The 14,693-nt window shown below is 38.3% G+C and overlaps 2 protein-coding genes and 1 long non-coding RNA gene across 4 annotated transcripts; 2 read left to right on the plus strand and 1 right to left on the minus strand.

The window, feature by feature from the left end:
- Positions 1-963: 963 nt before the first annotated feature.
- On the plus strand, positions 964-7,670 carry LOC122829708. Its single transcript, XM_044114469.1, has 4 exons — positions 964-2,176; positions 4,587-4,628; positions 4,800-4,927; positions 6,854-7,670. Exons 1-4 carry the CDS (start codon positions 1,900-1,902, stop codon positions 7,166-7,168), a joined length of 762 nt encoding a protein of 253 aa, XP_043970404.1. The 5' UTR covers positions 964-1,899; the 3' UTR covers positions 7,169-7,670.
- Positions 2,254-4,558, minus strand: LOC122829709. Its single transcript, XR_006370414.1, has 4 exons — positions 4,280-4,558; positions 4,044-4,139; positions 3,673-3,761; positions 2,254-3,551 (listed from the first exon to the last, which is right to left on the minus strand). It is a non-coding gene; the product is annotated as an uncharacterized LOC122829709 (long non-coding RNA).
- Positions 7,671-7,679: 9 nt separating the features above from the next.
- Positions 7,680-14,116, plus strand: LOC122829707 (CMRF35-like molecule 7). 2 transcript variants are annotated; one of them, XM_044114467.1, is made up of 5 exons: positions 7,680-8,399; positions 10,859-11,164; positions 11,361-11,396; positions 11,496-11,603; positions 12,448-14,116. In XM_044114467.1, exons 1-5 carry the CDS (start codon positions 8,186-8,188, stop codon positions 12,717-12,719), a joined length of 936 nt encoding a protein of 311 aa, XP_043970402.1. In that variant the 5' UTR covers positions 7,680-8,185; the 3' UTR covers positions 12,720-14,116. The 2 variants fall into 2 exon arrangements, with proteins under 2 accessions (XP_043970402.1, XP_043970403.1); XM_044114468.1 differs by having other exon boundaries at positions 12,477-12,973.
- The last annotated feature ends 577 nt before the right edge of the window (positions 14,117-14,693 follow it).

Here is a 14,693-nt window from a genome sequence, read left to right on the forward strand (position 1 = left end):
CGTGCGTTGGACACGTTCCCATGGCTGGTTCAGTTCTGCACTTCTCCCTTTGGGGTGCAGGTTTTTTTTTACAGCACTGGTAATTTCCAGTAAGCTTTGAAGCCTCCACAAGGTTTGCACATTCATCAAGGGCAAATGTTGAGATATTGGGTAAAATTTAAGTCTTCAACAAAGTCCACAAAACATTTCTGAATATAGTTTCTCAACATTGAGAAACTATATTGAGAGTTATCATTTCTCAATAGCCAAGAGTTTACCTGGCAACATGACATAGCAAACCCAATCATCACTGATGATCCTGGATTCTGCACCTCTCTTCTCTTGCTCCAGTCTCTGGGACTTTGATTTTTAAATGAAATGCAAACTTTAATTTAAAAGAAGATTTGGGACCATCGAGTAACAGCCTAGACCACAGGTAAGAAATGTCCCTGATGTTGGAGTTATGGATATAAACTTGCAGCAATGCTTCATAGCATGCAATACTGCATTCCTGCTATTCTGGGCACTTTCTTGGCCCAGAATAACAGGAATTCACTCAATTTACTTACTAAAAATCTAATTTTACCGCTTATGTATAACAAAACTAATAGTGTAAATTTCTTCCTTCTCTGTGCTCCTGCAGTACGTTCATGATGCCTCCTTTTCAACTTATCGGAGAATTCAAGGTTTAAAGGTATTTGAAATTTTGTGATATCAACCAACCATTTAAAAATATAGAATTCAAATTCAAAAATACTTTATTAATCCCAAAGGGGAAATAAATGTGGTAACTTATTAATTCAGATTCTTAAAAGAGTTATTGCTGTTGGCAGGAGAGATCTCCTCTAGAGGTCTGTATTACAGTGAATTTGTAGAAGCCTCTGACTGAAGACACTGTTTTCCCAAGTCAGTCTCATGAACAGGGTGGTCAGGGTTGTCTATAATTTTATTGGTTTTATAAAGAATCCTTCTTTGCTTCACGGTTTCACAGTCGTCCCCAGAACAAAACCAGCCTTCTTTATCAAGAAGGTTGAACCTTTTTCCCAAGGACACAGTGACCTCTTTACCACAATTGAAGAAACAGCCATTAAAATACAAGGAGAAAATAAAACAATGTCTCACTTTTCCTGAACCAGAAAAAATCCAGGTGGAGAATTTAGCTGAGGTCTCCAACAAGCAAACCAAAGGTAATGTTATCGACCTCCAACAGCATGTCCACGTCCTGCTTTAACAACTGCAGAGAACAAAGGCATCCCTACCTGAGGAAATCGAAAAGAGAAATTTGAAAAGGTAAATACTAAATTGAAGGTGACCTCAGCAGGTACGCTTCTATATTAGGTTGGCAATTCTTCACATATAGAAATACTCGAAAGAAATAAGAACAGATACCAAGACTTTATTTTAACTTAAGGATGTGCTTAGAACAAATCCATCTAACAAAGCATCTGTCTCTGTTGGCACAGAATAAACTGTTATTTTAACACAACATCAGCTTTAGCATCCCAAAAGCCACAAAGGTTTCACTTTGGTTTAGCTCTATGAGAAAGAGGAAGGCGTTTTTGAACAGGACCAGAAAAGCACCTGACTCAAGGAGAAGATTTTGCCTCCTGGTTGTCGTTGTTGTGGACGTGTGACAGTGAGTGTGGGAACTGATGCCAAACTGGAAATGCTGGGAGAAATGGGAATCTCATCTCTAGTTCTAGTCATCTTCATTACTTTTCTACAAATCCGAGGTAAGCATCGCCCTCTCTACTAAGGCTTTTTTCGGTCAGAATTTCCAACACTGATTAACATCTTGCTGAAAGCTCTGCTCATTTGACTGCTCTGATTAATTTATATCAGATACGCATTAAAACAATATATCTTTTTCCAGCTCTGATTTGTGACAAACCCACAGTTGTTTCTGGCACAGAGGGTCAAATGTTTGACTTCATATGCGAGTATCCAAGCGACAGGAAAAACAACACGAAACACTTCTGCTGTTTAGACACCGAAGAGTCCTTCGTTCAGGTCGTACGAACTTCCAAACACAACGAGTGGACAAGAGACGGACGTGTCTCCCTTTACGACAACACTACAGCGGGCTACTTTATCGTTAGGTTGGATGAACTGTATTTAAACGACAGCGGACAGTACTACTGTGGTGATTTTGGGAGCAGTGATCGCATCATGAAGATACATCTGAATGTCTCCCAAGGTAAAGTGGAAAGCGACGAATCACAACAGAATATTGAACCTTAAATTGTGCCGATTTCAGATTATAACTCAACATTAAATGTGTTTTTGGGGGGGTTTTTTGTCAGAAATTATTGCTCTGCAACATATCACATGCAAATCCCGCTTGTACATTTCACCAGCTAACGTGAGAAACGTTCACTGTGGACCTGCTGTGGTTTAGAAATGACAGGTAGCACAAGCCATAAATGAGAACAGGGTATAATTAGTTTTCCATGTTATCTTCTCCTTTTCAGAAGTTTCAATTTCTGTAGCTAAAGGCCTGCAAGACCACGTCAACATGGAAATTAGAACAATTATATTTGACTTTGTAAAAAAAGAGAAAGTGGTAAACGAAATGCTGCATTTCCTTTGCTAAAGTAGCTCTGTATGTTTTTTTATGGTTTTCACTCAGTACCTATCATGCTTAGGCTATAAAGAACAAGGGACATAGTTTTAATAGAATGGGATTTTTGACTTTCAATATGCATAAAGCTGGCAGAGACATACCCACATATAACTTTGACGCCCCTGTTGGTCTAATTTGTAAAATCCCACTGACGCACATGGAGGTTTGTGGTCGGAAGGTGACAAAATACGAAGGAGGTCAAGTTAGATGAATTGTTCTTGGATTAAATAAACCAAAAACAATCTCATGCTGCTGTTATTACAGTTTCTGCATGCAAACAACAAGGGTACATTTGGTATTTGAAAATATTAGTAATTCATTCAAACACTTAACTTTTAAGCTTCAAATAAATCCCTGAGTCTATGAAGCTTTCAGCCGATACACGTCAAACAAACATCCCTGAACATTGTTTTGTGTAAAATTCAACTGGAAATGAAATACAGTCGAGTTATTTATAAGCTGCTCCTCTGTACTTAGAGCTACAGTATGTCACTTTTATAAAGAATATGTTTTTTAAATGTTAGTTAAAACTGTCACCGTGACACAGATAACGTGTGAAAAGATCAATCTGCTCCACCTCCTCGCTGAGCTGCTGCTACCCTCTGAATGCACCGCTCTGATTCAAAACAACACGGCAAATCCAGCAGGCCCAAAGGAACTCTGGCAGATTTGATTTCAACACTTTTAAAGTGTCTATATGGGAACCACACCAGAGAGTGTTAGTTTAACTCTTTTTGAAGAGTTGGTACCTTAACTCTAATTAAGAGTCAAACTCTGTGTGGAGACAGGGCCTCTCTGCACTCCTCCAAAGGTCTGTCCACTCACTAACAAAGACGGTCTTGGGGTTGTTGGGTCGTCTGTGAAGTTTGGCCGGGGACACCAACGTGCTCCTCATCGGTACTGCACTGGACAGTCTTGAGTCTCTAAGTGAAATAGCCAGTGTTGGTCTCTGGATCATAACAAACAAAAAAACATAAAGAAAAATGGAACAAAAGAATTAATTTTTACTACAACTCTAGCAACAAGCCTCAATTACAGAGATGTGGAGTTTCAGATATATTAAGAGTTACATAATCATTTTTGGAGCTTGAATCTTGGAAGGGTGCAAGAGGGACTGATGCTGACGACTGGCAATTCATCCTCAAGCAAACTGGTGCTTCTATACAAAAATAGGCAATAAAGGATTAAAACATGCTGCAAAAAGCATATGAGAAGCCACAACAACTGGAATAGTGACAACATACATTATGTCTGGTAAAAGTGCGGAATATGCTTTCAACATGAAAAAGCCTTTTACAGTTTTTCAGAGAAAAAACAAAATCAGGATCAGAAAGGTTGATAACTCTGACAAAAATGTATGAACACGTTCAAAATGCTAAAAAACGAACTTCAGATTATTACAAATCAATTTAATTAGACAAGAACTTGACTGAATGTTCACCTGCTCGATTTTTTCCCACTTAAACTCCGCAAACACTCGGCGTAACCCGTGATTCTCGGGGCGGAGTCAGTGGATTAACTCCTTGTGTTACAGCCGCTGTAAGAGTTCAGAGTTAAGAAGTCAAGAGTTGTTGATTCCATTTTAAAATCTACAGATTACCAATCAGAACCAGGAAGAGGGTCCAAGTACTGTCAAACAATGCTGCTAAATATGCTAATGGTGGAGAAACAACTTACAGTTACAGGAAAAACATTGAACTGCCGTCTTCTGCGTACATGCTAACTAGCCTTAGCATTCAAAACGGGACCTGTTAGCTTAGAAGAGATGAAATGTAGGTCACCCCACTGGAGATTGTGATTGGCCGTGCTCAGACCCGCCTCCTGGCTCTGATTGGTTGTTTCACTGGGAGAAGGCAGAGGAGATCTATTTTTTCACTGATTATCATATTATACTGCCACAACACAGTGACAAATATGTAAAAATAAATATACATATTTTTAAAAGTTACATACTTCAACTTCAATGCATTGTTACATTTTCCAGCGTATAAAATCCCTGCCTCCACCATGGCTGCACCAGTTCACAGTGAGTATTGGTCTTTGACCCCACAATATTATTTAGTAATACTTTTGATGTGCTTTTATATTCTTTTCTGTTTAATACATTACTTTGATTCATTCCTATATACATTGGTCAGTGTTTTGCTGTTTTAAAGTTGTTGTATTGAATAATTATTATGTATTCATTATCATACAGAGCTCACCATGCAGCTGTCCCTGACCATTATATTGTGTGTTGGAGCGATGATCTTTGTGTGTCTGTTCACAATATGTCTTCTTCTGGCTGCGAAGCACAAGAAATCCACCCCTCGCCAGAAAAGAGAGGTTAGTTTACAAAATAATTAAGTAAAATAACACCTATTGAGGCCTCAAGTTAAATATCTGGAGTAACTTCTCTTTAAAATTAACAATAGTTTAGTTTCTCTTAAATCTGGAAGTTACTCTACCATCCTTTCTTATATAGATATACAAATGTATCAGTCAACTGTGCTTTGTTTGCACTTATCTGTGCTGATCAAAATGTTATTTTGTGGGCATATTTTAAAGAGGTTAGTTTTTAAAACTCTTCCAAAGTTGTTTCTGTGAGCTGTGAGCAATAGAGTACTTCAAAGTTGAGAAAACAGATTGAAAAAATAAAACCACATCCAACAAAACTGTAAAAAGATCTTGTTGGTTGTAGTTAATTTACAGTCTCTATTTAATTATTTAGTTCCTTTCAAATATAAGCATTAGTATAGGAGTGATGATTCATGTCTGTTAAGCTCACTAGTGGGGTTCCTCAGGGATCCATTCTTGGTCTTTATTGTCTTCACTGTACCTGGTGCAGCTTGGTGGTGATTTTTTAAAGGGGAGAAAAATAAGCTATCCTCTCCCACCTCAGACGATTAAAGGAATCAAAATCTCTGTGCAGACATGTTGAATGTGAATCCCTAATCTCATCTTTCTTTCCACTTTGCTCCTTTTAACTACGTATTACAACCTTTGAACTTTGACATTTTAATCCACTTCTGAACTTTGCGTTTTTCCTCTCTGAAGCACTGCTGACAATGAAATATTACCGTACCGCCTTCTGCCTTTCAAACTTGTCTAATTTTTGTGGAGATGAAAAGACTTTTAGTTATGTTATTTATTATTTAGATTTATTTAACTTAGAGGTGAAACAGAATTGAAAAAAAATATGGCACTTATTTCTAATATTTAGTATAACATATATGAGAACAAAAAATATAAATTTCCCAGCCTGCAAGGAGGAGTCAGATGTTTGGGGATCAAGTTATGGGAGTTTTTTTCATTGGCTTTTATTTACATTTTTTGACCATGTATGTAATCTATAGTCCACCAGAGGGCACTGCAGCATCCTCAAATCCCGACTTCCCTCAGCTGAAACTCAGCGGTCAAGTCCTGTTGCGGTTTTTGTCACGTTTTGTCTGGACAACTGACGTCATGTTCCCCATATTAGGCGCGGTCAAGCTGCCACAAGAGCTGCTGAAACGATTTTCAAATTATACAACTAAACGACTGCACAGTGGCGCAGTTGGTAGAGCTGTTGCCTTGCAGCAAGAAGGTCGTGGGTTCGATTGCCGGCCCGGGGTCTTTCTGCATGGAGTTTGCATGATCTCCCTGTGCATGGTGGGTTCTCTCCGGGTTCTCCGGCTTCCTCCCACAGTCCAAAAACATGACTGTCAGGATAATTGGTCTCTCTAAATTCTCCCTAGGTGTGAGTGTGTGTGTGAATGGTTGTGTGTCCTGTATGTCTCTGTGTTGCCCTGCGACAGACTGGCGACCTGTCCAGGGTGAACCCTGACAGGGTTCTCGCCCAGAACGTAGCTGGAGATTGGAACTACCCTCCTGACCCCATTAGGGACAAGGGTGAACAGAAAATGGATGGATGGACAACTAAACAGCACATTTCACCAATCTTGTTGGATAGTTCTGTTTCCTGTTCATTAAAAATAGTTATTTGTAAGTCTCTTGATTGCTTATTTAATCACCCTGAACTTCCACCACCACATGTGACATCATGCTCTTTCAGGTCGGCACACCGGATGCTTTTAGACGTTTCAAATACAAGACGTAAACTGAGTGTTTACCATTCTTATCTCCTTGTAGTTGGGTGTTATAGATTCAGATAAAAGTATAGAATCACACTATCTGCCATCTCGTGCAAACATGTCATTGATCTTATAATGTAAAAATCTGATCTAACTCCATGACTTGTTCATTGACGTCACTGACTTGTCCTCCCTGTAGACGTCGTCTGACTATGAGACGATGATGCCCTCGGTGGCAGCGGCACCAGAGCCCTGCGGTTGTTCGCATCCGGACTGCATTGACCTCTCTGCTTTACCTCGGCAACCTTCTGACCTCTACTCCTGCTTCACAGAGGAGCATAGGGAGTCCATCATCTCTTGCAGCCTCGGTGAATACGTCGATGTAGACGTATTGGGACATATCTGCCCGTACCAGCTTCTGGACCGGAGCCAACTGGAAAACCATGTTTACCACAGTCTTCACGGGAGCTGCAGCCCCAAACAACGAGCTCCGAAAGAGCAGATTGTCCACTGATATAACTTATTCCAGGAACAGTGTGTGGGTTGGTTAGTGGTATTAAGTTATACCGATCTGTAAAAAGTGGCAGACTTTTCTCTCAGTCTTATAGTTTGAAGTTCCTTCAATGACATGATGGAGGAAGTGCCAGATTTTTCTCTGCTCCTTCTACCTGCACACTGCTGTCCTGCTTGCTAAAAGAAGGTCATCCCTTTATTGTGAAAATGTACAAAATTACAGTCGTATTAAGATATATTCACCTACTTGGATGCAAAATCAACTTACAGGGATGTTAAAGTCACTATTAGGATCACATTGGTATCTGCGTTTTCTCTGTATTTGGTTCAGTGTTTGCTTTGTTGTCATTTGTGCGTGCACAGGGATGATCAGTTCCTCCAAGCTCTGATTGGTTATCTCTCTCTTATCTCTCTGTACCAGCAATATATCGTGACAGTTTCAACAAATGTGTAAAAAAAACAAAAAAAAAAAAACATTTTAAGCTCTTAAAGTTGACTCTAAAAAGAAATATTATGAGAAAAGAAAATCTTAAAATTTGTTGTTTTTTTTAATCAGTTTTGGTTTTGTCAATGAAATATCAAAATGAATAAATGTAGAAAAGCACTTTTTGTTTGAAATACAATCATAAGGTTTATGGAGCATAACTACAAGGAAGAATGCCGTCTCTTGAGAAGCAGAGGGGAAATAGTAAATGGGAAGAAAACTGAGGTTAAAGCTATAATCTAAGCTCAACTACATTGGCAAAAGCTGCTTTTTTTCCACACAGGCAACTGGTTGTGTTGTGAACCAGTCAGCACTTCACTGCAGACAAGTTCTGTTAGCAAAACAGGACACACTGTTTCCTCCTGTGTACCACAGCATAACGCAAATCTACAATCATTTGGTATTTTACCTCTTTCTGGCGATGAAGAGTTTCTTCTGGTTTTCTAAGTTCTTTATGACTTATTTAAGTTTACCAAACACTTTGGTTTGTGCACCAAACCTTCTATCATGTAAATGAGCTAAAGCAAAAAGAATATGAGAAAGAAAGGAAGGGCTTTATTTTTAAATAGAAGATTGGTCAGAAGTGGGGAAGTGCAACAACAGCAAGGAACTTGTGTAAAAGTAAAAGCAGCTGCGCAGACAGATTTCCTCCATCTTGATGTCTGGGTAAAGAAAACCGACAGACGTCCAAACCATTTGGAAATCATGAAGAGGAGTTTGGTTTTTGCTGTTGTCCTCCTTCTGGAAGGTAAATTCACTAAGATTTATAAATTCATCCCCTTTGAGTGTCTTCCTCTCTTGTCATCTTTTGAGATTGAACATTTCTTTACAGTGGTTTAGAAACTCACTTCACAGGATCTCACTTAGTTCTTCTGGGGGTGAAAAACAACAAAATATAAATGAACGTGTTCCACAAATGTACTATCAATTTTTTCTTCTGTAAAGTTTATCGCCCTTTGAACACAGGAGGGCTTTGAAGCTGTTCTTGTGGATGTGTGTACACTGTAAACAATTTGAGCAGCTTTTAGTTGCATCTACTACAGGGGTGGGCACTCCTGGTCCTTGAGGGCAACTCTTAGGTGTCTCCCTGGTCCAACACACCTGAATCCAACAGCTGAATCATCTCCTAAGTCAGTCAGGTTCTCCAGAGTCCTGTCCAGTCAAGATTGATAAACTAAAAAAAGACAATGTTTAAATAACTTAAATAACTCTTGTTGTTAAATAAACTTCATGAACTTTGATTTCTGAGTTAACACCAGTAAAATTTCCTTGTTGACTTGAATTTCATTTTCAAGTTAAACCAGCTTCAAATGTTTTACAGTGTAGCTATCTCTTTAATGTCGCCGTTTGCAGCAGTGAAAAGATAAACACAACATAAAAGATAAAAACACAACATCTTACGCTTTATTCTTTATCTCTGAAAATGGCTTTGTTTCAGTTTTTTGCTTATCTGCTGCCATGATGCACTGGCATCATCATGGTACCACCCTTATCTGTTGGTAGCGCTCGTGTAAAAACCCCTAAAGATAAATAAACCTTTGACTGCAGTACCACAATCTCACAGTGAATGCTGCTGTTCCCAGACAGCGATCTTCAGGGCATTTGTTTACCTCCATTTCCATCTTTATCAGATGCTTGTTGGCAAAATTAACTTACGACCTAGTCGAGTTTTGCTGTGCCTCATTTTGAAATATTGGTTTTAGGATAGGAACTACACACTACTTGTGTAGTTCTTTGTCAAGTAACCCCAAAGCGATTCACAGACAATCAGTCTTTCACCCATTCACACACTGATGGTGGTGAGAAACAGGCACACTGACCGCCAACAGCAGACAAGATGTTTAAAAACAACTGAGTGTGCAAGCTTAAATTTACTGTGAGTTGTCTGTTTTTTACAACAAAGTTAAAAAATAGTCATACACCAAGAGTACAAAGACGGCCTTCTATCACCTGGAGAACATTTCCAGGATTAAAGGACTAATGTCTCAGCCAGATCTAGAGAAACTCATCCATGTGTTTATCTTCAGTCGCATTGATTACTGTAACAGTGTCTTCACAGGTCTGTCCAACAAATCAATCAAACAAACAGCTGCAGCTGATCCAGAATGCTGCTGCTCGTGTTCTCACTAAAACCAGGAAGATAGAGCACATAACACCAGTTTTAAAGTCTCTCCACTGGCTCCCTTTAGCTCAAAGAATAGACTTTAAAATACTGCTGTTAGTTTATAAATCACTGAATGGTTTAGCACCACAATACATTAAAGATCTGCTGCTGTTGTATCAACCTTCCAGACCTCTCAGGTCTTCTGGTTCTGGTTCTGGTCTGCATCACTGGAACCAGAACCAAATGAGGAGAAGGAGCATTCAGTATCTATGCACCACAAATCTGGAACAAACTTCCAGAAAACTGTAAAACAGCTGAAACACTGACTTCCTTTAAATCTCAACTAAAAACCCTTTTGTTTAGAGTTGTATTTGAAATGTAATCAATTACAGATTTATTGACGGAACCTGATTTAATGTTGTGTTTTTATTGTTGATTCTATGTTGCATTGTGTTTCTGTGTCTGATGTGATGTAAAAGCACTTTGAAATGCCTTGATGCTGAAAAGTGCTATACAAAGAAAATTTGACTGATTGATTGATAGATTGAACTGCAAAATCTGGTTTACTTGAGAGGAATTTGCAAATGAGTCCAAGTTTGTTTTTAACCAACTAAGATCAGTTTGGTCGAAGTGGTTTCACAGTTTTGTCATGGCAAATGCAACATGTCTGTTAGCGAGGTTTTTGGTTAGCACATTGGTCAACATGTCTGACACTCTTTACAACTGGAAATTTATACATGAAATGCTAACAATTTTTTTAAATTCTTCACTTACGTTTATTTCTGGTGATTAATGGTTTGTCAGGGGTGCCTGTGATTGTGTTACCAGAGAAAAACAAACAGCCCCAAACCCTCCAAAGCTGATATTATCTCAAACGTGTTTTTTTGTCCACTGAATAAATGTTTTCAATATAAGATTGAATTTTGCTGTTGTTACAAAAGACAAACTTATTTAAGGCTTTGATCTTTGCTACGGGCACCACTACGTGTTTATGGTACTAATCTGTGAAATTCAGAAACGTCACACTTGGAGGATTTTTTGTTGTTATTGCCAAAAGTCTTTTCAGAAATTGCGTTTATGTGTTTTTGTTTTCTTTTGTCTAGGGGTCTTTCAGATTGAAACCATGTCAGTAACAGGAACTGTGGGGGGATCAGTCACAATAACATGCTCTCATTCTTATGCCACCACCAATGTCAAATATTTCTGCAAAGGAGCGTGCGATGGTGCAGACATCATGATAAAGAGCAGGCCCATGCAGCAAGAGGGGAAGTACTCTATAAAAGATAATGGGAACACATTCTATGTAACAATATCAAACCTGGAAATGAGCGATGGAGGAGTTTACTGGTGTGGCATTGAGAGAGTGGGAGTGGACACGTACAGCAAAGTGACCCTCACTGTAGCAGAAGGTGAGTAAAGTTGTTCCTGTAGGAGAAGTAACATTGATGTCGTAATTATCGCGTCTTGTCAAGATAAAAATATTAGTTCTGTTTCCTTTTGCTGATGAGGAAGCTTCTCTGAACGGGTTTGTTTCGTCTCAAAAGCATGTGATGAAATCTGGAGCATGAAAACCTGTCAAAGTTTTCCTTTTGCTTTCTGTAATAGAGAATCCAGGAAGCAGCCTAAAGATGCCGGATTCTAGTAAGCATTTCTGTTTTAGTGCCTTATTGATAAGAAAATGTGTACTTATCAGTCTACCACTGATGAGCTTGTTTGTAATTCTGGTTATTTTTTTTCCAGGTAAGATGGTGTATCTTGGAGCAGGTCTTGGTGTGGCGGTGCTGGCTCTGGCGACCGTCCTGCTGTTATTCTTCAGACTCAGAAAAAGAGACGTCAGCACGTCTCAAGGTGCAAAGCACACTCACTAAAACACACTTTTAAGGTTGTATCAAAAACACAGGACAAAGAGAAACTTGCTCATTACAAACCTTCTAGTACATTTAAACATATGTTGATCACAAGTAAAGCTGACAATATTTATCAGGTTCTCATTAAAATTTACATTTTTCAACATATTTTTTGGATATAAAAAAAGACAAGAAGTTTTATTCTGCCATCATTATCTTTTGAGGTCCTACCTACGTCAGTCCTTTAGAGATTTTTCCAAACTCTCTTCTACAACTTTTGGGCCCAAAGCTGGAGCTCGATCACGATTAGGTCTGGAAGTTGGTTTCAGGCAGAGATCCTCTGGCTCACATCACTTCGAATGTAATATGAAGTGATGAATTAAGTGATTAAAAACATTGACATGTTCACGACTTTAAAAGCAACCATTCTGTATCTACTAACATTTTCTTTTGTTGCCTATAGTGGAAGAACAAATACAACAGAGTATTAGGGACATGCTGCAAAAAAACTAAGACATAAATGAGAATAAAGTCAAGAATTTTATAAAGTCAGAATATTATGACTTCATTCTTGTAATCATTTCTTCTTTTTGTATTGTCTTAGCATGGCCCTAATACTCCATCGTATTCAGATGTCTAAATAAAAACTTATTTGACACTGAAAGAAGTAGTGAACATCCTTATAATTTGATCACAGAGAAAAAGAAATGTGAGAACAAATGATGTACAGTAGTTTATTGTTTTTATAACCTATTCTTGCTTCATGTTTATCCTTTGTAGTGTATGAATGTTGTCTGGTTTGCAGAGTGATTCAGGACTTCTCTGTGTTTCCTCACTCTGTTCAGGAAAAAATGATGATGTTACATATTCGAAGCCCTCAATCCAGAAGAAAACCCAACCTGCCAACACAACATCAGTCACTGGGGAGCCAGATTTCAGGATCAACGCGGATCAGTTGGAGGTTCTGTACTCTAACATCCGTTCAGAGCCTGAGATCCAGTTGGATGACCTCTGTTATTCCACTGTGAGCTTCAGCGAACACCCAGCCCGCAGCGCTGTCTCTCCTCAAACCGAACTGACCACATACTCGTCTGTTAAATCCAAACCTGCCAGCTGAACAGCTTCAAAGTTCAGACAAATCTAATTTTTTAACATCTTTGACCCAGAAAATTATATCTAGTGATTACAGCAGATGTTTTTTTAAATTTATTCATGTGTCCTATAAATCAGAATATGTGTTTCACTCAGGCTCAGTTGTCAGCTGTTTTTTAAAATTCCATCCATCCATTCATTCATCCATCCATCCATCCATTCATTCATCCATCCATCATCTTCCTCTTATCCGGGGTCGAGTCACAGGGTAGCAGCTTCAGAAGGGAGGCCCAGACTTCTCTCTCCCCAGCCACTTCTTCCAGCTCCTCTGGAGGAATCCCAAGGCGTTCCCAGGCCAGCCGAGAGACATAGTCCCTCCAGCGTGTCCTGGGTCTTCCTCCTCCCGGTGGGACGTGCCCGGAACACCTCACCAGGGAGGCGTCCAGGAGGCATCCTGACCAGATGCCCGAGGCACCTCAACTGGCCCCTCTCGACGTGAAGGAGCAGGGGCTCTACTCTGAGTCTCTCCCGGATGACTGAGCTTCTCACCCTATCTCTAAGGGAGAGCCCAGACACCCTACGGAGAAAACACATTTCAGCCGCTTGTATCCGTGATCTTGTTCTTTTTTCAAAATTATCATTATAAATTATTTCAAAAGCTCAGCATAAAAAGATTTTAAAAATATGCAATTCTTTTATTTAGTTTCATACTCATCTTTATTCCTTCTTATTACCTTTGAATACTTTGGAGTTTATTTTATCTTCCTCTTAAAGCAGCGTTAATTATACAGAAAATTACAATTTAGGCTAAATAGTTTCATACATGTAAACTCAAAAGGAACAAAGAAATAAACTATAACAAATTTCCATTTTGTTATCAAAAAATTATATAGAAGTTTTTTTGAAAATTGGTTGGAAAATCTAATTATATCATCTAACTTTTTTCAAACAGTGATCCAACAAAAATATTAATGCATATTAAGCCAAAACTCTGTTTATGTTAACTCCAAACAATGCTGTCATCTAGTGGACAGTTTCTAATTGTAAAAAAAATTTTGTTTTTTTTCTTTCTTCATGAGTTGCTCTGCATTGTTGCAGATTTTTATGCCTTAGAAGTTTCAGTAGTAATCTCTCTGGTTTATTTCTTTTACAACAAATCACACATAAATGGATGTTTTTCATGTTTTTTAATTCAATCACTCATTCAAATTCTAAAATTATACAGATAAAGTATTTGTTTGAGCCAAAATCTTTATTATTTTAAAATTACCTCGTGGGTGACATATTCTGAAGTCAAGTGCATAACCTTTTATTGCCATTTAAGGTTTATACTCGAAATAAGTAAATCCTGTGCAACATTTTGCAGTTAAGGATCAAACCACAGGTGGAATAAACTTTGTTTAAAAATGCTTTTGAACCAAAATGGCCCTGCAGTTTTCTTTCTGTTTGCTTTTTTTTTTTTTTTTTTTTTACATAACATACTGTATGTTGTTATCTAGTAATCAATCTCTATAACTGGGTTATGAACAAATATTTAACATGAATTCAAGATATGCATTTAAGCAAAACATAAACAAAGAAGAAAAGCTCTTCATAAGTACCTAACTATAAATCATATATATGTACAAATTTAAATAACTTAAATTGTTGCTGACCATAAGAAATAATTTACAGCATGTTGGCGAGATGATTGTGATGAAAGAACTGAATAACTAATGTTACTCATTTCTGACTGTCTCCACATTCTGTTATGCAAACAACATGCAAATGTATTAAAGTACAGCAGAAGAATTAGGTTACAAATAAAAACAGCTTTTTTTCATATCAAACAGGTTGTAGGTTGTTAAATTACATAGGGGGTGTCACATTAATGGTGGAAAAGGACATGGAGTAATTTCATTTCTATACGCCTGAGGAACATTGAGGATTTTGTCAGATCCTAAATGATCCACACACACAAGCTCACACACTCCTACACACGCACACACACACACATACA

Source organism: Gambusia affinis, linkage group LG04, assembly GCF_019740435.1.
Source record: "Gambusia affinis linkage group LG04, SWU_Gaff_1.0, whole genome shotgun sequence".
NCBI lineage: Eukaryota > Metazoa > Chordata > Actinopteri > Cyprinodontiformes > Poeciliidae > Gambusia > Gambusia affinis.